The sequence below is a fragment of the Eubalaena glacialis genome, chromosome 3, assembly GCF_028564815.1.
Source record: "Eubalaena glacialis isolate mEubGla1 chromosome 3, mEubGla1.1.hap2.+ XY, whole genome shotgun sequence".
Lineage (NCBI taxonomy): Eukaryota > Metazoa > Chordata > Mammalia > Artiodactyla > Balaenidae > Eubalaena > Eubalaena glacialis.
Window position 1 is genome coordinate 75,083,942 of NC_083718.1, and position 26,923 is coordinate 75,110,864.

At 38.5% G+C, this 26,923-nt stretch overlaps 1 protein-coding gene across 4 annotated transcripts in view; it reads right to left on the reverse strand.

Moving 5' to 3' along the window:
* The window catches only part of UAP1 (UDP-N-acetylglucosamine pyrophosphorylase 1), a 39,146-nt gene extending 15,651 nt beyond the window's left edge, over window positions 1–23,495 (reverse strand). For 3 of the 4 annotated variants that reach the window (XM_061183169.1, XM_061183167.1, XM_061183166.1), the window contains exons 1-5: window positions 23,276–23,494; window positions 14,031–14,367; window positions 6,091–6,295; window positions 3,829–4,004; window positions 2,222–2,394 (exon numbers count right to left, since the gene is read on the reverse strand). In XM_061183169.1, the coding sequence (XP_061039152.1) occupies window positions 2,222–2,394; window positions 3,829–4,004; window positions 6,091–6,295; window positions 14,031–14,310 (834 nt within the window). In that variant the 5' untranslated portion in view covers window positions 14,311–14,367; window positions 23,276–23,494. Of the gene's footprint in view, window positions 1–2,221; window positions 2,395–3,828; window positions 4,005–6,090; window positions 6,296–14,030; window positions 14,368–23,275 lie in introns of all 4 variants that reach the window. The other variant, XM_061183170.1, reaches the window with a different exon arrangement.
* Between the last annotated feature and the right edge of the window lie 3,428 nt (window positions 23,496–26,923).

The following is a 26,923-nucleotide window of genomic DNA, read 5'->3' on the forward strand; positions in this document are numbered from 1 at the left end:
TTCGGTTCCATCTGAGTATGTATTTATGCATTCATTGAGTGACTATTACATTATATGCCAGACACAGAACTAAGCAGGAAGACTGAGGCAGGATCTGTCTAGAGGACCCAGGGGAAATGGAGAAGAGAGAATGGTTATATTTACATCCCTGTATGATTAATATACTCATAAAAGTTGGCACACCAATTCAAAGTTTTTGAGCTGCCAGCAAAAACATAATTAATCTAAAGAATTTGGCTTTATAAATGTGATATAATACTAAAACTAAGAGTTGGGAAACAGTTCTAATCCTGCCTCTGCTAATGTGATGAAGGACCCTGAGCCTGGAACTTATTTAGTACTGGAACTCAGAGTGCCCATTTCTGAGATCAAAGGGGTTGACCAGATAGATGATCTCTGAGGTCCCTCGCAGGTTCAACATTCTCTAATCATTTAGAATTTAAATTGATTCTGAAGCTCAGAGCAGTAAAATTTTAAGTTTCTATTTTAGAAAAAGAGTGACACCAAGTGGAACAAAGTCAGAAATACAGTTTTGTTTTGTTTTTTAAAGCTTAGTAGCTACGTAATTAAAATCCAATGCACTATTTCTATTACAGTTTAGTAGCTATTTACAATAAAGCACAGATACTCATAGAGTACTGAAATGGATAGAGGTCTTCAATCAATGAACTAAACCAACCCTTTACTTTCAGAGTCAGGAGGAGTCTTCTTAGGTCTACCAGCTTAATCTCTCAAAACTTGTACTAGTAAATTTAAGACTTCAGCTTCTATGACTTTGCATTAGATTTGTAGATTAATTTGGAGAGAAATGACATCTTTATAATAGAAAATTTCCAACCAAGGATATGATATGTCTCTTATGGCAGCTCTTCTTTTTAAATTCATATACTTAAAATTTATATGTAGTTTAATTTGTTTTTGTCAGAAGCCTATACGGTTTTTGCTTCTGGGAAATAGGTCTTCCCTTCATGTCGATTATAAAATTATTCTAACACAACACTGTAAGTCAACTAAACTCAAATAAAAAAAATAAAAATAAATAAAATTATTCTAAACTTTCTTCTATCATCTTTATGGTTTTTTACTTGGTAATGCATTTGAAATTGATTTTGGTATGAGCTCTGAGGGAGACATCTTACTTTATTTTTAGCCAGTTATCCCATTCATTTCCCCCCAATAAGCTGAAATGCCATCTTTACGTGAGTTTGTTTCTGACTGATCTGTTCCATTAACTTGTCATTCTATTCTGGTTTCAGTACTACACTCCTAGTTACTTTTTATTTACAACCCATTTTAATATCTGATAGATTGTCTTCAACCCTCTTCCTTCCTTATCATCATCTTTTTTCAACATCTTCCTGGTCATCTTTACAATCTAAACTTTATTTATTTATTCTAAACTTTACAATCATTTTGTCAAATGTCCCCAAAATAGTCTCACTGGGACTTTGACCAGGATTGTGTTATACTTTAATTCTGTGAGAACTGATACATTTACAGATTTCCAGGAAAGTAATATTTACATTAATATTTTCAAATCTTCCGAAGTGTTATTAAGGTCTTTCATGTCATAAAGGCAAGTCTCTTATATTATCATCCATGCAACCAAAAAAAATGCTAAAAAGCACTATGCCAAGGACAGCCGTATTATATGGCATTACAAACCTCCCTCTGTCTCCATATCAGTATGTTTGTGGTCATTCAAGCAGTTATTTAATCTCTTTAATTGTCCTTATCCCCATCTGCATATTTCCATCTTATTCACAAGACTATCATGAGTTACCTTGTCAAATGCCTTACTGAAGTCTACATCTGCTATTTCTACCATATTTCCTTTACCTACTACTCCAGTAACTTTGTCATAGGAAGAAACTGGGTTAATCTGATCATATACAACTTGATATTAATGAATCCAACAACTTGATATTAATAAGCCCATCCCAGGCCTAGTGATGACCATTCACTTTCCCAGGTACTTACAAATCATCCTCGCATATTTTAAACTCTTACTTGTGATGGACTAAGCATACATGATTACTTCTAGGATCAAATGTTGCCAATTTAAGAAAAAAAGTGGGTGCAGGATAGTTTAGTTACTTCAGAAGATGAATGGTTCTAAAATATCCAAATCACCCTAATAAATCTAGTTTGACTCCTGGAATGTATGTACTGACGAGAGAAAGACCACTTAAAGCCTCATTATAGTTGAGAAAGGCATTACCTTTGCTCCACAGTCTGCTCCTTTCTGAATGCAAAATCCAATGAACCGTGGGTCTGCCACTTTTACTAATATGTTGTCAACACAATAGACATGAATGCTCCAAATGCCTCTTTGCTCCATATCCTCCACAATATTCTGGGCTGCAAGAGCCCGATAAAGACCACCATTCCCATCTGGGAAATAAAATAGCCTGTTAGTAGCACACCAAAACTCAGTATGACGGTAACCCAAAGATTGTTTAATGTTTCTCAACTGGGATGAAGATCTCTGAAAACCAGTTTTACATTACAGGGCCAAGAAAACTGAATATCCATAAGGAAGGATTCAGGTGTCAAAAAGTTATACTACGTGATTTTGAAGGTAATTTAGCATAAGTATAATAACATTACTAACGTAGGACTAGGCAACCCCAAAGAACATACTTTTCTTTTTAACTCAGCCCTTTTAACAATTTGGCCTATAATATATTGTGAAACATAAAATTCTTTAACAGGCAATAATTATTTTATAACATTTCAAGTTTTATTTGTATGATTCAAGTTAGCTCTGTATTTATAGCCCCAACACTGCCAATTTCATCCATCTCAAAAATAAAAATACACGAGTATTGATACCAAATGATTTGTTAAGAAACCAGATTAATATGAAGGTCTATGGTGATTTAAACTAAATATATGTAAAAGCCTCTTCTTTCCCCATCTATTTTTAGTGCTGCTTTAATGTACTTCTTCCATCAACAACCTCAGCTACAGCTTAAATGACAAAAAATTAGACAACTTCACAAAACAAAGCTAAAAATAGTAAACTCTTCCATTAATTAAAAAGAATTGAGTGGGGGGAAAAAAGAGTTGAGATGAAATAAAAGCCTACACCTGCAAAGCACCACTGTAAATACTGTTTTTATTTCCTTTCAGCCTTTCCTTCAAGAAGAGCTTCATAGAGATGAGAATCTGTTGACACATTTACTTTTATAGTGGGATCATACTTATGGTCACTATATGTGGCTACACAGGCAGCACACTGCCCAATCCTAGGGATGCCATTAGCAAACTACAATGTGCCCTACAACTGTGCAAAATGGTGGCCCTAATCGTACTGTGCATGCAGCTCTGTATTTCTCATTCTCTTACTTAACCTACTGAAACTATTTCGCTTTGCCATTTAATATCTCCACACAATTATTTCAATACTGTTTAAGAATTAATGCTACAGGTAAACTATAATCTAGCCTCTTATTTTTTAAGCAGCAGATGGTTTCCAATTTTTCACTACAATAAACAATGTAGCCATGAACAATACTGTATATAAAATACTGGGTAAAGAGAATAAATACTCTGAATGCTGCTCAAATTGCTCTCAAGAGCAGACATCCACAGGAAGTATAAAAGCATATCCATTTCACCCATGGGCATTTCCATTTTTTTTAATCATTGCCAAATTTAAAAATAATTAAAATATTAATTTTTAACATCCAAATCACCGTATTAAAAAAAAAATCAAAACTTAATGAGCTACATATCGTAAATCAACCGTACTTCAAAAAAACAATTTAATGAGTTGTGTTACTACCACTTCTAGTCACCATTTAAATAAGAATGGTTACAAACCTGGAGCCATAGAAACCTTGTTCTTCTCTTCCAAAATAATTTTCCCATCAAAACTCATAGCAGGCAGCATTCCCTGCTGAAAAAAGATTACATTCTCTTTTTTTAAACCAAAGTACTTGTGCTTTGTGAAGAATTCCTTTGTAGATTCCATTGTTCTGCCACTGGTCATTATATACCTTGCAAGAGAAAAGTAGATCTTCTAAGCCATAGCGCTATGTGAATTAGGGCAAAGTCAAGTCTTGTCTATTTCCTAAGCTAAAGAAAATTTTTGAGAGCACCGTTTATTGTTTTCACTTCCTTCATCCTCTTCCTGGATAAGGCAGCATTAGCTGCTACCCAAGGGGAATTTCTTCCAGTAACTTCATCAATCCTTATGTATACAATAAATCTGTAACAATATTAAAACATATCTCCTGCAGCAGAAAGCCTACAACTGGCTCAAGTCAACATTTTAGAACTCTGAAAAGTGTATTCTAGGTTGAAATCGCCTATTCTAGTAATAGGAAGAAAAGGGTAAATGTAATACGTTCTAATTATCTCTTATGGTTCTTTTTACAAAAATTTTGAAATGGAATCTGGGCTCTGCTCACCCTTTATTTAAAATCATAAAAGTGTAATTATACTCTGTTGTCACAAAAATCCAACCCGTGCCACTGTAGCAAAAGAGAAAAAAATTCTATCTAAAACCGTAATTAGTGACTACAATAGCTTTTCCCCTTACTAAAATGTAAACCATATATAAGTAGGGAATTTTGTCTGTTTTGGTTCTGTCTGTGTCGGTTCCCAGCACCCAGAAGTAGGTACTCAATTAATATTTGTTAAATGAAGAACATTATATAATTTCCCAGCACAGTCAATATCTGTCTGATTAACAAATTATCCTGGGTATTATGGGTATTATGAACCCTGGGCACAACAACTTTGGGCATCATGATTTAGATGACAAAAGAAGTGACTAAACTGTTCCACATAAGAAAAATAAATTCTGAGTTATGAGGAGAAAGAAAAACAAGAAAATCCAACATGATAGTGGGAGGCCAGGGCTGTAAGTAGAATTTTGGCCGCTTAGAACACAGACGTCCTTCAAAAATCCCCAAGGGAATCAAAATGAAGAAAATAGTTCACAGCTGGCCAATACCATTCTTAATAGCTAGAAAAGCTGAGGAAATTACAAAAAGCCTATTTTTAAAGGCATCAGAGAGCTACAAAAGCAACATGGATTAGAACTAAACTTCAAGAGAGTGAGAATCTTTCAAAGGAGAGCTAAAGATATGCAGCTGCCTTTTCCTGGGGGTATTTGCTGATCTGGGGTAAAGGCTAGTGGTAGAGAATCTGAGCTTGGACCAGGCAGAAGGACAGAGAAACCAGCAGAGTTTTTGTTGGTCACCTGGGGCTAAAATAACAAGATTAGGGACTTGAGGGATTTCAAACGCACAGCTGGTTTCCCCCTCAAAACATGCTAACTTCCAAAGCTGCTCTGAGAAACAGATTCAAGAGCTAAATCAAAACCTTTTAAAAAACAGAGCAGAATTTCCTGTAATTTCTTGGTGTTTAGAAGATGAACACTGGCCGAGATAGGCCCTGAGGACCTGGCATACTATCAGAGACTGAGAATCCAAGTTTGGCCCACAGCAGAGGAATCAATGGGGCTTTCAGCTGGTGTGTATGGGAGAAGGGTGAGGTTTCAGGAGGACTAGATAACCCAATACTTAAGGACATGAGTTTCTAGAGTGTAAGAACCCACCGAGTGCCCACAGCAGTGACTGAAAATAGATCCATACCATGTCGTCATGATATTTCAGTTACTAAAGATAAAAAGAGACCCCAAATTCTTTCAGAGCACAAGGGATAAAAAAAAAGATTAGGAATCAGAATGGCAATGGACCTCTCCAAAGCAATGCTGAAACAATAGAGCAATGCTTTCAAATTTCAGAGGGAAACTGATTTTCAATCAGAAATTCTATACATAGACAAACTACCAATCAGTATGAAGTTTCTAGACCGAGAGGACCCTCTGAGTACCCAAAGGTACTCAGGTAGGGATTAAAAGTTGGAGGTGAGTATACATTGCTCATTAAGGCTACAGTGATTATCTATCTAGCTGTAACACATATTACTTTTAACATATATAGTAAATTACAGCTCCCAAGAAAATCTGTAGTAACAGGAAATACATCTGCCTATAAATAAAGTACATATGCATTTTGAATATTATAAACCAATATGTGTTCAGACACTGTCCCATAATGAGAAATATCTTACCACGGAATGATGCATTTGTTGCCATGATATTTTTCAGCTAACTGTTGAAGCTTCAGGATACGCTCTGCTTGAATCTGAAAAAGTGTCTTATGGGATGGCAAACCAACATCATACATCCCCTTGGGATATGCAACACCAAGTCTTGTCCCCTGCCCACCAGCTAGAAGAAGAACTGCCACTTTGTTCTGAGAAATCTGGAAAAGTCCTAAAAACGAAAATACGTGTATCACTCTATAATTCAACACTTTAGGATTACATATACAAAGGTAGCTGCAAAGAGTCATCCTATCTGCATAAGGCATAAAGACAAGGAATTCACAAGTAATCATGGATGACTATCTTGTTAATAAAAACATTTTTATTATTAAAAAATTAAATTTATATAACCCAACCAAACACCAAACAATGAACAATATACTTTAATGAACTAATAATTTTTATTCTGATAAGGTTGGAAGGCAAAGACCAAGAGATGTTATAAATGTTTTACAAGCACTTGACAACTTATTAGATGTGGCAAGTTAAGAAAAAGATAGGATAAAAGCAGATCCCTAGGCTTCAGGATGAATGATGATGCTATTAAATTACCTCCAGCTGATAAATCAATTAATAACAATTAATCAATCAATGAGCATGTAAACATACTAGACAAGCTACCATCCAGTAAATGTAAAGAAAAGAAACCCTGAGTTGGGAAAGCAGTGCAGTACAACGGTTAAGAAGCCGGGCTCTGAAGTCAGGACACCTGGGTTTGAAACCCAACTCAAGTGAATGAGCTTAGGGGATTTGCCTGCAAAAGGGCATCAGGAGACTTTGTGGAATGATGGAAATGTTGTATATCTGATTGGGGTGGTAGTTACATGGGTGTGTAAATTTGCTAAAAACTCATAAAACTAGTGCATTTTATTGTATGTAATTATACTTCAGTAAAATTTATTAAAATGCCTTCTTTTTTTTTAAATGGGCCATCTATTGCAGCTCAGAAGGATGTGACACGGAGTTTTTTTGAAACTGTAAGTGAAACTATAAATGTTATTAAGAGACAGAGGCTCTCAGTTTGGATTAAAAAATAAAATAAAATAAAATCTTGCCATGTACCATTTCTAAGAGCTACCTCATAACTCTAAGGTAGACAGCTTCAGCACCAGAAGGTAGAGTAGCTTGTGGGAAGAGGCAACATAGAAACTGGATCTCTGGGAAGCTAGAAAAGCTGTAAAAGGTCAGATGTGATAAAGCAATGGTTGATGGGTTTTGTTCTATTTTCTGAATTTCACACTTTCATTAAAATTCTCAGAAATTCTATGAACAAGGCAGGCCACTATCCACAACTGTAGGCCAAGCCAGAGGGGGCAGTGGTGGCCAGTATCAATTATTATTATTTTTTACATCTTTAGGGAATGCAGGTTTGTCTAATTTACCAGCTTTATGCTTTATGTGGTTTTGATATATTGGGCTTTCTTAAAGCTAATATACTAGTACACTGTGAACTTAAAGAAATATTCTTAATAAATCCATTATAAAATCAGAACTGTCCTGATTCTACAATCTGTCTTCGCTAGTAACTAAGTACAGCCAAGGATGTTACGCAAGAACTTTCTAGCAATTTTTTCAATCAAAAAATTTAAAAGCACATTAGATATTTCCATAATTCTCACCTTTGATGTAAAGCTGAGAGCTTAGCTACCTGAGAATTAATTTTCTCTCTTTCTTCCTTGCCTATAACTAGATTGTCCTTGTCCTTTTCTCCATGGCATTTCATTGTACCTTATCGGAGTTTGAAAATAAAATACCAGGGGTAATGTTAGACTCTAAAATAGTAACTAAAATCTAAAAGGTAGGTATAATGTTCCCCATTTTAGAGATAATAGGCTCAGATGAGTTAATGATCTTGCCCAAGGTCACACAACTAAAAAGTGTGAATCAGGATTAGAACTTGACCCCAGGGCCTATTCACCAGCACTGCACTGCCTACAGCAGTCTCTTATCACACCCAAACAGTTAACAGATAAATTATACAGCACCATAATTTTTAGGGGTGTAAACTGTCCTTCCTATTTCCTTCTTGCCCTTCCTTCTCTTTTCCACTGAATTCATGAGAGGTTGTGCTGCCTTTTCTTATCTATCTTACCCATCACCCTACATGGAAAAGCGGCTGAGCTGGGAAGAGCCCACATTCTCCAAAACTTGCCAAACACTGAATTTCTAACAGCATTCCGGCTCCGTGTTGCGCTTAAACACTCCCCACAACCATCATGTAACAAAGACTGGCTGAGATGAAGCAATCTGAAGGGAACAGGGAACCATATAAAGCAGTTTTGAAAACCGTTTTACATTTGGTTATTCCTTGAGTTATGAAAGAAACTATGGTTTCTAGGAAATAAATTTAACTCTGCTGTCACTGACCCAAAAAGCATTATTTTAAAATACAGGTCCACAATCCCTTACCTAAACCAGATTTATTTCAGAATTCTATTTCAGAATGCAGAACTCTTCAAAATTTAGAAAAGGAATATAGTACACAGACAATATGTTATATTTTACCCCAGCAGATCTGAGACAGTACCTTATAATCACATTAAGTGGGATAAAAAAAGTTTATCAATAGTCTCATGTCTGTTCAGGTCAGGTTTTGCACCATTTTAGAATGGCAGATAAATAACTTCAGTCTGTCTGGACCCTCACATACCACCAAAGGTGCTGGAATCAAAAATATTTCTAAACATGTTCCCAAAAAGTCCCAGATAAATATTCTGGACACAAAGGTCTTTGTTTTTTTGGTACTATTTATTTTCTTTATAGAGCACATGTGTTTTAAGTTGTACTCTTAATATGGCTCTAGTCATGCTTCCTGCCTTCTTACTTTTACCTTCGGTCCAAAAGTAAGTTTCTTCTCTCAGCTCCCTTACCTGTAAAAGGTAAGAGCCACATTCCCAGAGTCAGCTCCACATCTCAGCTCCTGCTTGCCAGATGGCCAAGCAGCACCAACCAGCACTTTCCACAGATTCTTACTAGTTATCAAAATATCACTGTATAACTTTTTCTCGTCCTTGGATCACTTCCCTAAACTACTGCTTCATTCCAAATTTCCAAATGTTTCCATTCTAAAGCTGTGCTAACCAACAGCTGATAGTGGTCTCTTTCTTCATTGAAATAAATGGCATGTGTTTGTTTCCTCAGCCCCCGACGGCCATACTTTCTCCAATTCTTCTTTCCATCTGTGGACCTGATAACCCATCTAATCACTATGTCTTAAAAGTAGCATTGAGACCATGCTTGCCAGGGGTACATTTCCAGGCAGATCTACATTTACATCTCATCTCCATCTAGCCACAACTATTATAATGAATTATAACACAATCCATAAATATTTGTGATAAAAAGGTGTCTCTGCATTAACTTCTTCCTGCGTATGCATCTCACTTATGAGTAGACAGAGAAAAACAAGAGGAAAGAAAGCAGTCCGTAGAGTATCAAAGCCAGCTGCAATTCAAGAACTAAATAAATGTAGCTACAGCTGTTGTTAACAATACCAAATTGTGTGGGGCTGAAGTATTCATCCACTTCATGTGTGTTACTACAATAAAACTGCAATGTTTATCAAAAGTGTGTGACACATAAATTAGTATCTGTCTTATAATGACAGATAAAATACTTCTTGAAATTAAGCAGGCCAATAAAATTCAGTAAGCCTTTTAGTTACATGGCAATATACATGATTTCAAACTGTATGGGTCATAACATAAATTTTATATGGGCAGCACTGCACCTACTTGAAGAATGTTAACTGATTATAAATGTACTTAACCCATGTGACAATCAGGAAATTATGAACTTCTATCCCAAAACTTCTGCAAAAATATGGAAAAAAAACCCTGAAAAGTACATTACTATATCATCTTTTCATTACAGGTCACTAGAGTTAATTACCTTCCCACAGAAATCAGGACCTAACACACACTAAATCAGAAGTTTAAAAAAAAAAAAAAATCAAGCCAGAGTGAGCCATTTCCAGGGCAGGGGTATACCTCTCTCCTTGGGGAGTCATGCATGTTAGCCCAACAGAGTCTGAGCACTTTTCCTGATAACATTTACAACAAACAGAGAGAAGAGTTTACAGTGGCCTCCCACAGGTCAACTGCTTCCTGGATAACTTCCTGCTTGGACTAGTTCCTCTCATGCATACTCTTTGATTTGGGCATGTGCCTGAAACAAGGAGGTTGGCACAGGTGCTTCTGCCGTAGAGCACTGCCAGAGCTTTCTATCTAAACTTTCAGCACTCCTGGACAAGGGGTGGGGTAAACAGGCTATTCAACTGGTGGAAATGAAGAAAGACTATACACGAGAGAGGAGATATTTTAAGTCTTTAATTTTTAATCACATTTTACAGGTGAAACAATTATTTTATGGATTAACTACTTCCCCAAAATATTAAGCACAAAAAGTAGACTAATAAGGGAAATCTCTATTTGAACTGGTTTTAGATACTGGGGGATTATTGTGAATTTCATTAGGTATAATAATGGCATCGTAATTAGGAAGAAAATGTCCTTATACTTAAGAGATGCATACTGAATTTTATCAGGGTAAACATAATGTTTGCGAGTTGCCTTAAAATACTACAGCAGAGAAAAATGAAAGAGGGATAGATGAAGCAAAATTAGCAAAATTTTGATAATTATTTAATTAAGGTAATGCATATATAGAAGTTCATTATACTATTTTTTGTCTCCAAATATCTGCTTCCAAATATGCTTGAAATTTTTCATAATAACAATTTCTGGAGTAGGCTACAAGACTATACATAAACTATAATCCTAATGTATGTGTGTATATATAAGAAAACACTATAAAATATTACTAGCGAGTATTTATCTCTGGTTGTGCGACAGCAGAGATTTATCTTTTTTCCTTTGTAATTCTTAGTATTTTCCAACTTCTCCAAAATAAGTATGTGTTACTTTTAAAATAAAACAAATCTATTAGAAATATCACTGCACTAGATTTCAGAAAATGTAGAGGAGGATAATGTTATGAATACATTTTTTCTAAACAATCCATTTACTTTTCTACAATGCTATACAGATTAATTTTTTAAATGTCTCACAGGTGGAAAAAAAAGGGCTAACACTGAATATTAGTTTCTTATTATAACATAGAATTAGAAGATTGTTTTGTGTTCAGTTTAAGCATGCATTTCTTTTAAATAAAGAACGGGATTTTTTTTTAAGCAAATATATTTCCCCAGTGTGAATATCTTTACTAAAATGATATTCTCATCGAAGCTTCTGAATTACTTCTTCCAAGATCTCAGTTTTGTAAGATAGAGGTTTTTCAGTTACCCCTCTACATTCCATTTTCTACAACTGGCCGGAACACTTCAAGAATTAAATCAAAACAAGATCTCTCTTCAATAAAGAGCACAGTGGTAGCTTATGTATTTATCCTTCACCAATAATTTTCCACCCTAGGTGTTAAAATGTCTAATGTCAATAGCCACCAGACACTTTGAAATTATTGTACAATGCTTTTATTTCCCCTATCCTGGGGCAGTGGGATGGGGGCAGGGGCAGCGGGGGCTTGGGGGTGAGGGTTGTCTTTGATACAATTATCAGGAATTTCCTACTATCTGAAATAAAGCATTGTAATCTTTGCAATGGCAATCTCTTTCCTTTGATAACTTACTGCAGAAACTTCATTTTGTTATGAATTTGCACACATATGGCAGTTTCTATCTAATGAAAAGGTTGTAACGTCAGTTAAAAAGTCTCCCTCTCCACCCCTACTGCTTAAGCCACAAATAAATATTCTTCCCTCGACAGCAAGCCAAAAGGAAGTTTGCTTTGCACCTTCTTATACAAGACTTGCTTGTAACAGTTCTGGATTTTAATCTAAATGAAAAGTCATAAATGTGGACTTTTGTTCCACAGATTCCAACAAAAAGGCCATAAAGAAGACTCAAACTATAGGAAGTCTTGATTGTTGCTCATGGTCCCCATTACACAAGGCCAAAGCTTTGGCTTTCCGTAAGAGTTATCTAAGACTTTATCTCCATAAAATCACAAGGAGAAATATAGGCAGCTGGAATACCAGAGGGTAAGAAGAGGTCCTGTGTGGCTTTTGGTGAAACCCAGGGAGGGAGGGAAAGATTAATGAATCCAAAGTTAGTGGGGGTCACAGTGTCACTACTGTCCTCCACTCAGAAGGATCCATCTGGAAGTCACTCTCTCACATCTTAGTGGCAGAGCCCTGTTCTAAGTAAGAAGTGAGGTTAGCCACTACCAAGCATTTTAAATATGAAAGGGCCCTCCTTGAAGATCATCCAATTATTTTCAATGTTTTTAATCTTCAACCCCTTTTAAGTAAAACCTCATGTAAAGAGGTTTATTTGTTTGTGTATCAAATACATAAAAACAGGTTAAAGTAGAACTGCTCCTGGAGTGGGGAGATGAAGGGGCTGGAGACCTACCTGTTTAGTATCTGTTCCCCCCTCTCCACAGTTTCAGCAGCAGTCGAAACCCTAGAGGTCTTTGGAACAGTTTGAAAAACAGTAGATCTGTAAGCCCAGAGAAAGACATGAAGATAATGGCAGAGAAGAAGGCTGATAATGGCAGTTATGTTTCTTTTTTGGCAGGTTGCAGGGAGTGCCAAAAAGCGAAAGACAATAAAAATAGCCATAGTGTGGTGTGAATATAGACTATAAATCATATCTATAAAAGTAAATATGTATATAATCAAGTACTAGGTGGCAATGTGGACAAATAAAAACATAGATTTGATGAGGTTATGGGCAATTTCTCTACAGTATTTCTGTTACTTTGATGTTATTTTTGCAATAAAGTAATGTTTTTTTAAAAAGGAAAAAGTATTAGTCCAATCTGTTCATTCTACAGCTGAGGAAATGAGGTCCAGATTTGACAAGAAGCATGTACAAACACTCAAGGGCCTGCAATATTTAGTCACTTTTACTTATGGAGGAGTAGTAGATTATAAAAACCACAGTTCTTAATCCTGCCAAAAAAAGCTAAATTTTAGCTATTTTGCCATTTTCAAAAGCACTCATTAGTACTAGTTATGGGGACAGATGTTATGATATGCCTTAGAGGAAAAAGCATTGGGGAAATTCAACCAACATTTATCAACCAACATATAACTGCAAAACACTGCTCTAAATGCCATGTGACATACATAGACAACTAGGACATGGGCTGCTCTTTAAAAGTTTACAATGTAATGATGAAGATAGACATAAACAACCCTTATTATAAGGAAAAATGAAAGAAGAGCATGGACAAATAATTTCAACCTGGGACACTGAAAAAAAGGTGACAGATCAAAGAGTATGTGTGGTGAACCTTGGAGAATGAGTGTAAGTTCCCCAAGTGGCAGAGCCACCTCACTGCACAGCTCCAGGAGATGGGTGGCGTCACAAGGTGATCCAGCTACACGGAGAAGGGGCAAAGGCCAGACCCAGCTAAGGACAAGCATGAGCAAAGGCAGGGAAGGCATACTAGAATGTTCAGAGAAAGGTGAATTACAGGGTCCAGCTGAAAGGTGTGGGGCAGTAGGAGTGGAGAGAGACATAAGAGACAAGATTGGATAGGGCCGTGTTAGGGAAGGGTTTTGGAGTAAGCTAGCATAAACTGAAACATTCAGCTTGTGCTTCAGGAAGGGAAATCTAATAGAAGTATGGACTCTGAGAAAGGAAAGAGACTAGAGGCAAATTATGACTTGAATGAGAAGAGCCTTGAATCAGGCACCAGAAATGAAAAGAGAATGGAGAGACGGGCAACAGGAGCCACTGCGGCCTCTTGGCCACACAATCTGTCACTCTCAGATCAGTCACCTGGTTTAAGGTCTTAAGGAAGTGAAAATATTGTTACTTTAATGGTTTTAGTACATCTCATAATAAGCCTTAGAGCAAATCTTCCCATGCTCAGTACCTTCACTTTCCCAGGCTTGCAGCTGATCTTGATCCCTGGTAGCACTGCCCAACACCTCTCGAGGGACAGGTTCCATCCGTGCATCCACTTTCTCTGGCTGGGAAGAATGGTTAAATCCTTCAATGGCCTTTTGGAAAAAGAAGTTCAGCTCCTCAAAGTTCATGGCCTGGAGCTCTGTGAAAAGTTCTACCTGTTGGGCTTCTTCCAACTCATTCCAGAATTGCAATAGGTGTTCTTGCCCAGCTTTGGACAACCTGAGTTTGAGGTCATTAACATTCATAATGCTCTGGTAGCCAAGTTTTGTGATAACTGGGGTGTAATTTCTGTACCTGTAAACCTGAAAGAGAAAAGAAATGAATAGCAGGTCAAAGTCCAACCTCAAAACCTGAGGAGATTTTTCCTGCTAAAAATAAGTACATTAAAAAAAAAAAAGAAAAACCTTGGGAGTTCCCTGGTGGTCCAATGGTTAGGACTCAGCGCTTTCACTGCCAGGGCCCGGGTTCAATCCCTGGTCGGGGAAGTAAGATCCTGCAAGCCCCATAGTGTGGCCAAAAAAAATTTTTTTAATAAAATAAAAAATAAAAAAAAATTTAAAAACCCTTGATGTTAAGGAAATTCTGCCTTTCCATCATGATCATACTCATAAGAGATCAAACTCGTAAGACAATACTAATAATTCTTATATACCAGGCACTGCACCAAGTACTTTACCTACATGGTCTCATGTAATTTTCAACAGCTCCATGACATAAATACTATTATTATCATCACTTAACAGTTGAGGAGAATGAGGCACAGAGAGGCAAAGCAACCCGGCTGACTGGTGGAGCTAGGGTATGAATGAAGACAGTCTGATCCCAGGGCTCTAGCTGCCTCTATACTACTCCTCTGACCACTAAGCTACTACTGAAAGAACACTTGACTGTTTAATATTTCAACCCTTCTCCTTTTATCTCTAAGGACAGAAACACAGAATTCAGAATACAACAATATCAAGAAGACAGGAACGCTATAATTATAAAAAATACATTTTATTTCAAGAGCAACTTCCACAAAGAAGCAATAAAATATGTCCACTGTCTTTACTAAGAATTGAGTCCTAGGAGATTGGTTCAAGATGGTGGAATAGAAGGACGTGCGCTCACTCCCTCTGGCGAGAGCACCAGAATCACAACTGCTGAACAATCATCGACAGGAGGACACTGGAACTCACCGAAAAAGATGCCTCACATCCAAGGACAGGGGAGAAACCACAGTGAGATGGTAGGAGGGGCGCAATCACAATAAAATCAAATCCCATGGCCGCTGGGTGGGTGACTCACAAACTGGAGAACACTTATACCACAGAGGTCCACCCAATGGAGTGAAGGTTCTGAGCCCCACATCAGGCTTCCCAACCTGCGGGTCGGCAAGAGGAGGAGGAATTCCTAGAGGATTAGACTTTGAAGGCTGGTGCGATTTGATTGCGGAACTTTGACAGGATTGGGGGAAGTGGAGACTCCACTCTTGGAAGGCACACACAAAGTACTGTGCACATCAGGACCCAGGAGAGAGAGCAGTGAGCCCACGGCAGACTGAACTGGACCTACCTGCTAGTGTTGGAGGGTCTACTGCAGAGGTGGGGGGGTGGCTGTGACTCACCGCGGGGACAAGGACACTGGGAGCAGAAGTTCTGGGAAGTGCTCTGTGGCGTGAGCCCTCCCAGAGCCCGCCATTAGCCCCACCAAAGAGCTCCACTGGTAGGCTCCAGTGCTGGGTCTTCTCAGGCCAAACAACCAACAGGGAGGGAACCCAGCCCCACCCATCAGCAGACAAGTGGATTAAAGTTTTACTGAGCTCTGCCTACCAGAGCAACACCCAGCTCTACCCACCACCAGTCCCCCCCATCAGGAAGCTTGCACAAGCCTCTTAGATAGCCTCATCCACCAGAGGGCAGACAGCAGAAGCAAGAAGAACTACAATTCTCCAGCCTGTGGAAGGAAAACCACATTCACAGAAAGATAGACAAAATGAAAAGGCAGAGGACTTTGTAACAGATGAAGAAACAAGATAAGACCCCAGAAAAACAACTAAATGAAGTGGAGATAGGCAACCTTCCAGAAAAAGAATTCAGAATAATGATAGTGAAGATGATACAGGACCTCAGAAAAAGAATGGAGGTAAAGATCGAGAAGATGCAAGAAATGTTTAACAAAGGCCTAGAAGAATTAAAGAACAAACACCTAGAAGAATTAAAGGACAAACAAACAGAGATGAACAATACAATAACTGAAATGAAAAACACACTAAAAGGAAACAATAGCAGCATAACTGAGGAAGAAGAACGGATAAGTGACCTGGAAGACAGAATGGTGGAATTCACTGCTGCGGAACAGAGTAAAGAAAAAAGAATGAAAAGAAATGAAGATAGCCTAAGAGACCTCTGGGACAACATTAAACGCAACAAGATTTGCATTATAGGGGTCCCAGAAGGAGAACAGAGAGAGAAAGGACCCAAGAAAAGATTTGAAGAGATTACAGTAGAAAACTTGCCTAACATGGGAAAGGAAATAGCCACACAAGCCCAGGAAGCGCAGAGAATCCCAGGCAGGATAAACCCAAGGAGAAACACGCCGAGACACATAGTAATCAAACTGACAAAAGTTAAAGACAAAGAAAAATTATTGAAAGCAACAAGGGTAAAATGTCAAATAACATACAAGGGAACTCCCATAAGGTTAACAGCTGATTTCTCAGCAAAAACTCTACAAGCCAGAAAGGAGTGGCACGATATATTTAAAGTGATGAAAGGGAAGAACCTACAACCAAGATTACTCTACCGGGAAAGGATCTCATTCAGATTCAATGGAGAAATCAAAAGCTTTACAGACAAGCAAAAGCTAAGAGAATTCAGCAGCACCAAACCACCTCTACAACAAATGCTAAAGGAACTTCTCTAAGTGGGAAACACATGAGAAGAAAAGGACCTACAAAAACAAACCCATAACAATTAAGAAAATGGTAATAGGAACATACATATCGATAATTACCTTAAAAGTGAATGGATTAAATGCTCCAACCAAAAGACACAGGTTCGCTGAACGGATACAAAAACAAGACCCATATATATGCTGTCTACAAGAGACCCACTTCAGACCTAGGGACACATACAGACTGAAAGTGAGGGGATGGAAAAAGATATTCCATGCAAATGGAAATCAAAAGAAAGCTGGAGTAGCAATACTCATATCAGATAAAATAGACTTTAAAATAAAGACTGTTACAAGAGACAAGGAAGGACACTACATATGATCAAGGGATCAATCCAAGAAGAAGATATAACAATTATAAATATATATGCACCCAACATAGGAGCACCTCAATACATAAGGCAACTGCTAACAGCTAAAAAAGAGGAAATCGACAGTAACACAATAATAGTGGGGGACTTTAACACCTCATTTACACCAATGGACAGATCATCCAAAATGAAAATAAATAAGGAAACAGAAGCTTTAAATGACACAATAGACCAGATAGATTTAATTGATATTTATAGGACATTCCATCCAAAAACAGCAGATTACACGTTCTTCTCAAGTGCGCACGGAACATTCTCCCGGATAGATCACATCTTGGGTCACAAATCAAGCCTCAGTAAATTTAAGAAAATTGAAATCATATCAAGCATCTTTTCTGACCACAACACTATGAGATTAGAAATGAATTACAGGGGAAAAAACGTAAAAAACACAAACACATGGAGGCTAAACAATACATTACTAAATAACGAAGACATCACTGAAGAAATCAAAGAGGAAATCAAAAAATACCTAGAGACAAATGACAATGAAAACACGATGACCCAAAACTTATGGGATGCAGCAAAAGCACTTCTAAGAGGGAAGTTTATAGCTATACAAGCCTACCTCAAGAAACAAGAAAAATCTCAAGTAAACAATCTAACCTTAGACCTAAAGGAACTAGAGAAAGAAGAACAAACAAAACCCAAAGTTAGCAGAAGGAAAGAAATCATAAAGGTCAGAGCAGAAATAAATGAAATAGAAACAAAGAAAACAATAGCAAAGATCAATACAACTAAAAGTTGGTTCTTTGAGAAGATAAACAAAATTGATAAACCGTTAGCCAGACTCATCAAGAAAAAGAGGGAGAGGACTCAAATCAATAAAATTAGAAATGAAAAAGGAGAAGTTACAACAGACACAGCAGAAATACAAAACATCCTAAGAGACTACTACAAGCAACTCTATGCTAATAAAATGGGCAACCTGGAAGAAATGGACAAATTCTTAGAAAGTTATAACCTTCCAAGACTGAACCAAGAAGAAACAGAAAAGATGAACAGACCAATCACAAGTAATGAAATTGAAACTGTGATGAAAAATCTTCCAACAAACAAAAGTCCAGGACCAGATGGCTTCACAGGTGAATTCTATCAAACATTTAGAGAAGAGCTAACACCCATCCTTCTCAAACTCTTCCAAAAAATTACAGAGGAAGGAACACTCCCAAACTCATTCTATGAGGCCACCATCACCCTGATACCAAAACCAGACAAAAACACTACCAAAAAAGAAAATTGCAGACCAATATCACTGATGAATATAGATGCAAAAATCCTCAACAAAATACTAGCAAACAGATTCCAACAACACATTAAAAGGATCATACACCATGATCAAGTGGGATTTATCCCAGGGATGCAAGGATTCTTCAATATACGCAAATCAATCAATGTGATACACCATATTAACAAATTGAAGAATAAAAACCATATGATCATCTCCATAGATGCAGAAAAAGCTTTTGACAAAATTCAACAGCCATTTATGAAAAAAACTCTCCAGAAAGTGGGCATAGAGGGAACCTACCTCAACATCATAAAGGCCATATACGACAAATCCACAGCAAACATCATTCTCAATGATGAAAAACTGAAAGCATTTCCTCTAAGATCAGGAACGAGACAAGGATGTCCACTCTCAACATTATTATTCAACATAGTTTTGGAAGTCCTAGCCATGGCAATCAGAGAAGAAAAAGAAATAAAAGGAATACAAATTGGAAAAGAAGAAGTAAAACTGTCACTGTTTGTAAATGACATGATACTATACATAGAGAATCCTAAAAATGCCACCATAAAACTACTAGAGCTAATCAATGAATTTGGTAAAGTTTCAGGATACAAAATTAATGCACAGAAATCTCTTGCATTCTTATACACTAATGATGAAAAATCTGAAAGAGAAATTAAGGAAACACTCCCATTTACCATTGCAACAAAAAGAATAAAATACCTAGGAATAAACCTACCTAGGGAGACAAAATACCTGTATGCAGAAAACTATAAGACACTGATGAAAGAAATTAAAGATGATACCACCAGATGGAGAGATATACCATGTTCTTGGATTGGAAGAATCAATATTGTGAAAATGACTATACTACCCAAAGCAATCTACAGATTCAATGCAATCCCTATCAAATTACCAATGGCATTTTTTACAGAACTAGAACAAATCATCTTAAAATTTGTATGGAGACACAAAAGACCCCGAATAGCCAAAGCAGTCTTGAGGGAAAAAAACGGAGCTGGAGGAATCAGACTCCTTGACTTCAGACTATGCTACAAAGCTACAGTAATCAAGACAATATGGTACTGGCACAAAAACAGAAACATAGATCAGTGGAACAAGATAGAAAGCCCAGAGATAAACCCATGCACCTATGGTCAACTAATCTATGACAAAGGAGGCAAAGATATACAGTGGAGAAAAGACAGTCTCTTCAATAAGTGGTGCTGGGAAAACTGGACAGCTACATGTAAAAGAATGAAATTAGAACACTCCCTAACACCATACACAAAAATAAACTCAAAATGGATTCCAGACCTAAATGTAAGACCAGACACTATAAAACTCTTAGAGGAAAACATAGGAAGAACACTCTTTGACATAAATCACAGCAAGATCTTTTTTGATCCACCTCCTAGAGTAATGGAAATAAAAACAAAAATAAACAAATGGGACCTAATGAAACTTTAAAGATTTTGCACAGCAAAGGAAACCATAAACAAGACGAAAAGACAACCCTCAGAATGGGAGAAAATATTTGCAAACGAATCAACGGACAAAGGATTAATCTTCAAAATATATAAACAGCTCACTCAGCTCAATACTAAAGGAACGAAATTGAGTCATTTGTTGAGACGTGGATGGATCTAGAGACTGTCATACAGAGTGAAGTAAGTCAGAAAGAGAAAAACAAATATCGTATATTAACGCATGTATGTGGAATCCAGAAAAATGGTACAGATGAACCAGTTTGCATGGCAGAAATAGAGACACAGATGTAGAGAACAAACATATGGACACCAAGGGGGGAAAGTGGCAGAGGGGTGGGGTGGTGGTGGGATGAATTGGGAGATTGGGACTGACATATATACACTAATATGTATAAAATAGATAACTAAGCAGAACCTGCTGTATAAAAAATAAATTAAATTAAATTTAAAAAAAAAGAATTGAGCCCTAAAGGACAAGCAATACACACATAACAATCAAGTGATAAGGCAATACTTTTTAAGAGCACTCCATGATAATCCAGCCAAATGTTAATAGTAATAAAAAATAGGAGAATGAGGAAATATTTAATCTACTCAGCTAATACAGATAAATGCAAGAGAAGACAGGCATTGTCCAGAAAGAGTTCACAAAGGAAGTATGATCTAGCTGTGCCTCAAGAGTTGAACAGATTATATAGACAAGATTAGGAAACAAGCAGAGTTTGGTGGCCATGATAAGTAAACATGTGTAGGATGGAGAGCAGTAAGAAAGTTGAAGTTTTATGTAGAATGATGGGAAATGATGTAGGTTAGGGCTAACCCATGAAGAGCCTTGAAAACTAAGCAAAGGAATTTAGACCAAACAGAGTAGGTAACAGGAAGCCAACACAGATTACTAAACAGGGCCGTTCCACCATGCTTTAGAGAGATGGGAGAAAAGAGCATGGCACAAAACAGACTGTAAGGAGGGACACCTAGAAGCAGGAAAAGACATTTGCAGGTGTGAAAAACCAAAGAGCGACCAGATTTGTTGCAGAGGAAATAAGAGTGAAAGGGATAAATTTGAGACACACAGTGAAGAATCATCACTGCATTATAATTGCTTAGCTTAGATATAAAGGACAGAGGAAAAGTAGGTACCAAAGAAAAAGCAAGTATCTTCTCCTGTAAGAATAGTAAAAGGCAATACACAAGGTAGTTGAGAGCAAAATTCTGGAGTTCAGCTGAATTACTTAATTTCCCTATGCCTCCGTTTCCTCACCTGTAAAGTGGGATTAATAATACTCTCTACCTCATGAGGACTATTAAACATCAAACACCATTTACAAACTCAGGTTAAGAGAACCTACATCTGTGGGTCCCTTGAAGGGGCAATAACAACGAACACTAACATATATATGGCAGCACGATTCTTATTGCTTTATAGATAGCTGTTAATCCTCAAAACAACTCTAAGGTACTGTTACTGGGATTACTTTACAGAGGAAGAAATTGAGCCACAGAGATAACTTGCTCAAGGTCCAAAACCAGTAAGGTGACAGAGCTAGGATTCAAACCCTGACAGCCTGACTCCTAAATTCATGCCCTTAACCATCATGCTATACTGACTCTCAGGAGAAAGACTCTGTTATCTCCACGTGCATGTGTATGTGCATGTGTGTATGTGTGTAAAAGAGAGGGTTGGCAAGAGAAAGAGAAACAGGTGATTTGTACTTTATTCAGAAATACAGACACAGTTGATTTTCTTATACCTGACTCACTTTGCAAAACTGAGTTCATAAGCCAACAGAATGGAGAAAGGAAGAAAATGTACCGGACAAGTAGGAGAGGAACTTGACAGGATGAACCAGATATAACCACCTCCATGCCACAAAAATAGTATTATTTTCTCCATTAATTCTGATAAGAGGTGTGTGCGTGTGTGTAATGGTAAGCAGTAGTGAATAAGAGAATTAGACAAGGATTTTTACTTTGACAACCAAAGTCTGAAAAAGTTGAAGATCTAGAAATTATGACATGCTACATGCCCATAACAGTGCATCTGCATTAAAACAATGACATATTTGGCAGTAGCCCACCATTATCAAATATAACTTTATTAGAATTTAAATTCCAGTTTAAAAGATATCTAGTATTTCCCCCTCCTTTTCTGGTCTCCTTCCTACCTCTATCTCTGCGGCTATATTATGTCCCCCAAATTGATAAGTAACCTCTTAGAGCATTTGAAAAATAGTCATGGGGAGGAGCCATAACCACTGAATCCTTTAAATGCTTCACAGCATAGCCTATTAAGTCTTTTTTAGCCCAAGCTAAGTGAGCCAACTCACTAACAGTGAAGGAACAGAAACTGCCTTCGGTCCACACCTAGTTAATTTCACCAGAAAGCCCTTAAACTAGAGGCACTACATAATAACATACACACATTATCATAATCACTATTCCCTGATTTCAGATTTCATAAACCATGTACAAATAAATATAGCACAGGGTCAGGCCAAACTTAATAAAATCTTCTGGAAGCCATACAGCACATGTGTGCTCTGAACCCTCCAATCCCATGTTTCTGCTTGGCCAAGCCAGGGGAAAGCCAGAAATTTCAACCCTCTTCCATCACCAGTATTAAAACAAAACGAAAGTGGCAAGTAGGTTTTGTCCCACTCTCATGGCCCCCACAAGTATCTCCAATCCTTACCATCAACGCTTTCAGAGTCCTTTCCTCATATACTCAGGACACCCCAACTCACTCCCACCGCACAGTTCCAACGACTTGTCCCCACTGTTGGCCCCCCAAGCTTGGCATAACTGTCCACAAGGCCCTAGCCTGAGAACCTCAAGGCCCCCATCCCAGGTCCAGGCGAGGCTCCACTCCCAACCGCTTGACAAACCCCTGATTCCAGACACTGCCCATGTGGGGCGCCCTCATGCCAGCACTCCCAGCGGGGTCGCCGAGGCTGAGAAGCGCTGCGGGCCACACGGGAGCAGTGTGGGTGGGCAGCGCGCTCCTCGGCGTGTGCCAGGTTGCTGGCTCTTTGCACGTAGTGCGCCGCGTGTCCACGTCGCGCGCGTGGCCGTGGAAGCGTGTGCGTGGCGACACCAGGCCCCCACCCGCCCCGGGTCCCGAGTCCCGCTGTCTCCTCCAGGGTGGCAAGAGTAGACAGCGACTGAGCTGGGAGCCCCTCACCTCTCGCGGCGCGACCACAGCTCCGCCCAGCTCCGGCTCCTTCGGCGCGGCCACTCATCGGCGTCCAGCGCCCGCTCCGAATATATACCCTCATCCGGGGGGCCGGGGCGGCGGGGCGGGCCGGGAGCTGGGGCCAGGGGTAGCGCCGGCCCCGGCCACCCCGCCCCTCCGTCGCCGCGACGAGTGGCTGCCCGCGCGGGGAGGAGTCGCAACCACCCGCCCAGACACGTCAGCGCCCAGAGCGCAAGCGACGAGGCGGGCGCGGAGAGGAGCGCCGCGAAGGAGCGGGGCGGGGAGGGGCGGGGCCTCTGGCGTCACTCATTTTCCAGTCCAATGGGGATGGCGCGAGGGTCCTGTCAGTAGGTGGCCCCGCCCCCAGCGTCCTCGCGGCTGGGAGGGGTGTCCTTTGCGTTCGCTGGGTGGGGCGAGTTCCGAGCCCAGCGGAGGTGCCACGGCTAGGCCCTAAGATCCCTGACGTCACTGTGTTGTTCCTCGAGGTGCCCTCCTGCGGCTCCTAGTCTTCCTTGTGGCCCCACGGCTCGGGGCGCCCCCCTTTTCCCAAAACGGACCGCGGAGCTGGACTGGGAGCTGTGTCATCAGGGTGGCGTATGTCCGACCACCCACACGGAGGGTTGCGAAAGCGCGGCAGCCGACGTCTCAGCGCAGAACCCCAGGGGCGGGCCTGGCGCGCCCTCTGACCTGGTGCTTGGGGTCGGAAGCACGTGAAGCCAGACCCATTTACCTTTGCACAAATGGGCACCAAAAAAAAAAAAAAAAAAACCAAGAGAGGAAATGCAAGCAAATGTATTAGGTAACCTGATAAAATGAAAAGCGCGCGCCATAGAGACTGAGCCCGATGTCAGCTTTGTGTGACTGTGGTCTTAACCTCCCTGGGCCTCAGTATATGACACGAAAAGGGTCGTTGGATTCGTTGACCTCCAAGGCCGTTGCTGTGCGACTGTTTATAATTGCCTGTATACCATATAACCTTGTGTGGATGTGCACATGCGATTATATGCTCGGCACTGTGCCTTTAAAAGCTGTGTTTACGCGTGGCACTTGGCACAGTTTCTGCAAGAAGTCCAGAATGTTGAAATACCAAAACATCTAGATGTAACAAAATACCTGACAAATTCAGGCATCTCGGTGCCTTTCTTCTACCTTCTTGAGTGCAAAAGCCTTTTAATTTTCTTTATCAACTTCAAAATCATCCACTGCGTTAAGTAACAGAAAACTTTACCCTGGATGAGTAATGCTGGTAGTTATACATTCAGGAGGTTGAACACTATCTTTCATGATCACAGAATGTCATCCATTTGTTTGAAAGATTTATAGTTGTAGTGGTTATGAACATGAGATCTGCAGAATTCCAGCTTCTTTATTGCTTGGACTCTTTGGCAAGTTAACTTTTCTACATCAGTTTTCTCATCTATAAAATACAGACAATAATAAATATGCCCCTTAGGGGTGCTGTGAGGATTAAACCAGTCAATACAAGAACAGAATGTAGAACAGAGTAAATACTAAATAAATTGTAATTGTTTTTATGTGAGTGCTTATGCTATGTCAGGCACTGTTCTAGGTCCTGGATACCTTGATATACTTACCATCATCTGGAAAACCTTTTGTTGTTTGGATCCCTGATACTACAAAGAACATTTCTCTCAAACCTTTCATGATAACTAAAAACAAAATTACTCCCATTAATGTTGCTGAGGTCCCACTTGAAGAGACCTAGAAGCCTCCCCACAATAATACAGCTTTGTGACCTTTAAAGAAGGTAAGAGAATGTAAGACAATTGCTTTCTAAAAATATACTGAATGTCACTCATCTACATTTCTACTCCCTGAGGAAGAAATATATGAGAATTTAGAAAAATTTGACCTAGGAGAACAGATTCAAAATCACAGTTCAACCCTGATTTCTTCCTTTATAAAATGAGGATAATACCTAACTCACATGGGTGTAGTAAAAATTAAAAGATAAAGACTCTGTAATAGTGTCTGGAGTATTATAGGCATTCTATAAATCTTAGATGAATGAATGAATAAAGAGAAAAATCACTATTAAAGAGTTCATTAAAGAAAAAAGGAAGAACTGAGCCCAACACAAGTGTTTTCAACGAACTATTATAAAATCAAATTTTTACTTTTACCCTTTGTGCTAAAAATTTTTTGCTAGTTTCTAGGCATAAAAAGGGCCATAATCTCATCTTACCAGATAAATATCCAGAAACGTCTTACCTAAAGAGTTATTTCTGTCTTTTAAAATATTTTTTATATACATAGTCTTTTTAAAACTAACGGCAGTGACTTCCCTGGCAGTCCAGTGGTTAAGACTTCACGCTTCCACTGCAGGGGGTCGATCCCTAGTTGGGGAACTATAAGACCCCGCATGCCACGTGGGGTGGCAAAAAATAAATAAAATTAAATTAAAAAATAAAAAATAATGGCAGAGAAGGCAAGGATGCTCACTATCCATGATTATTTAACATTACACTGAAGATCTCTTCTAATGCAATTAAGAGGAATTGTAAGAAACTTAAGAATTAGAAAAGAATAAGCAGAACTACCTTGAATTTCAAATGACATGAGAGTACCTGGAAAACTCTAGAAAATCAATAAGATTAACTCAAACTATGAGAATCAATGATAAGACTAAATCATAAAAGATTTCAGTAAGTCTATAAAATGAACAGATAGAAGTCAATCGTTTTCATATACACAAACAACTAGTTAGAAGACATGATAATAGAGGAAAATCCCATTTACAATAACAACAAAGGAAATTAAATGTAACACAAAATGTGCAAAACCTGTATAAAGAAAGCTGTAAAACATTCCTACACAAAAGCCACAAAGATACTTGATAAAAGGAAAAACAGCCCTTGTTAATGTATAAATTACACTCCATGTTAGATTATAAATGTATAAAATAGACAAGCTGATACCAAAGTGCTCATGGAAAAAGAAACATGAAAGGATAACTAGGAAAACACTGAAAAAAAAAAAAAATACCATAAGAAGCCTACCTACCAGATACTAAAATATTCTATGAAACCTCTGTAATTAAAACAATGTGGTAGATTGTGAATAGATGTGAACAATGTGAACAATTGTGAATAGATAGTCAAATGGAATAGACTAGACAGTCCAAAATAGGCCCAAGTACTATATCATAAAGGTGGCATCTCAAACCACTGGACTTTTGAGTAAATGGGACAACTAGGTAGCCACTTGGAAAAAGATGAAACTAGATCCATACTTCACACCATTCGTAAGAATAAACTCCAAACACATCAGAGATCTAAGAGTAAAGTATGAAATCATACAGGTAGTAGAAGAAAACATGGAATACTACATAGCTACATGGAATACTACAAAAAATTAAAAGAGAGAGAGACCGATAGGAACTGAAAAGGGGTGACTTTCAGGACATTGGTATGTGGGAAAAAAAGCAAAGTGCAAACAAGTATACATAATGAAAGAAGGGGAAATAAGAAAATGTACACACATCTGCTTATTTTTGGAAACAAAACAAAGCAGGAAAGACAAACCAGAAACCAATAAGATTAGTTACCTGCAGGGGGTGGGTAGGAATCAAGTGGAGGAATGGGGAGGGAAGTCGCACTTTTCTAAATACAACTT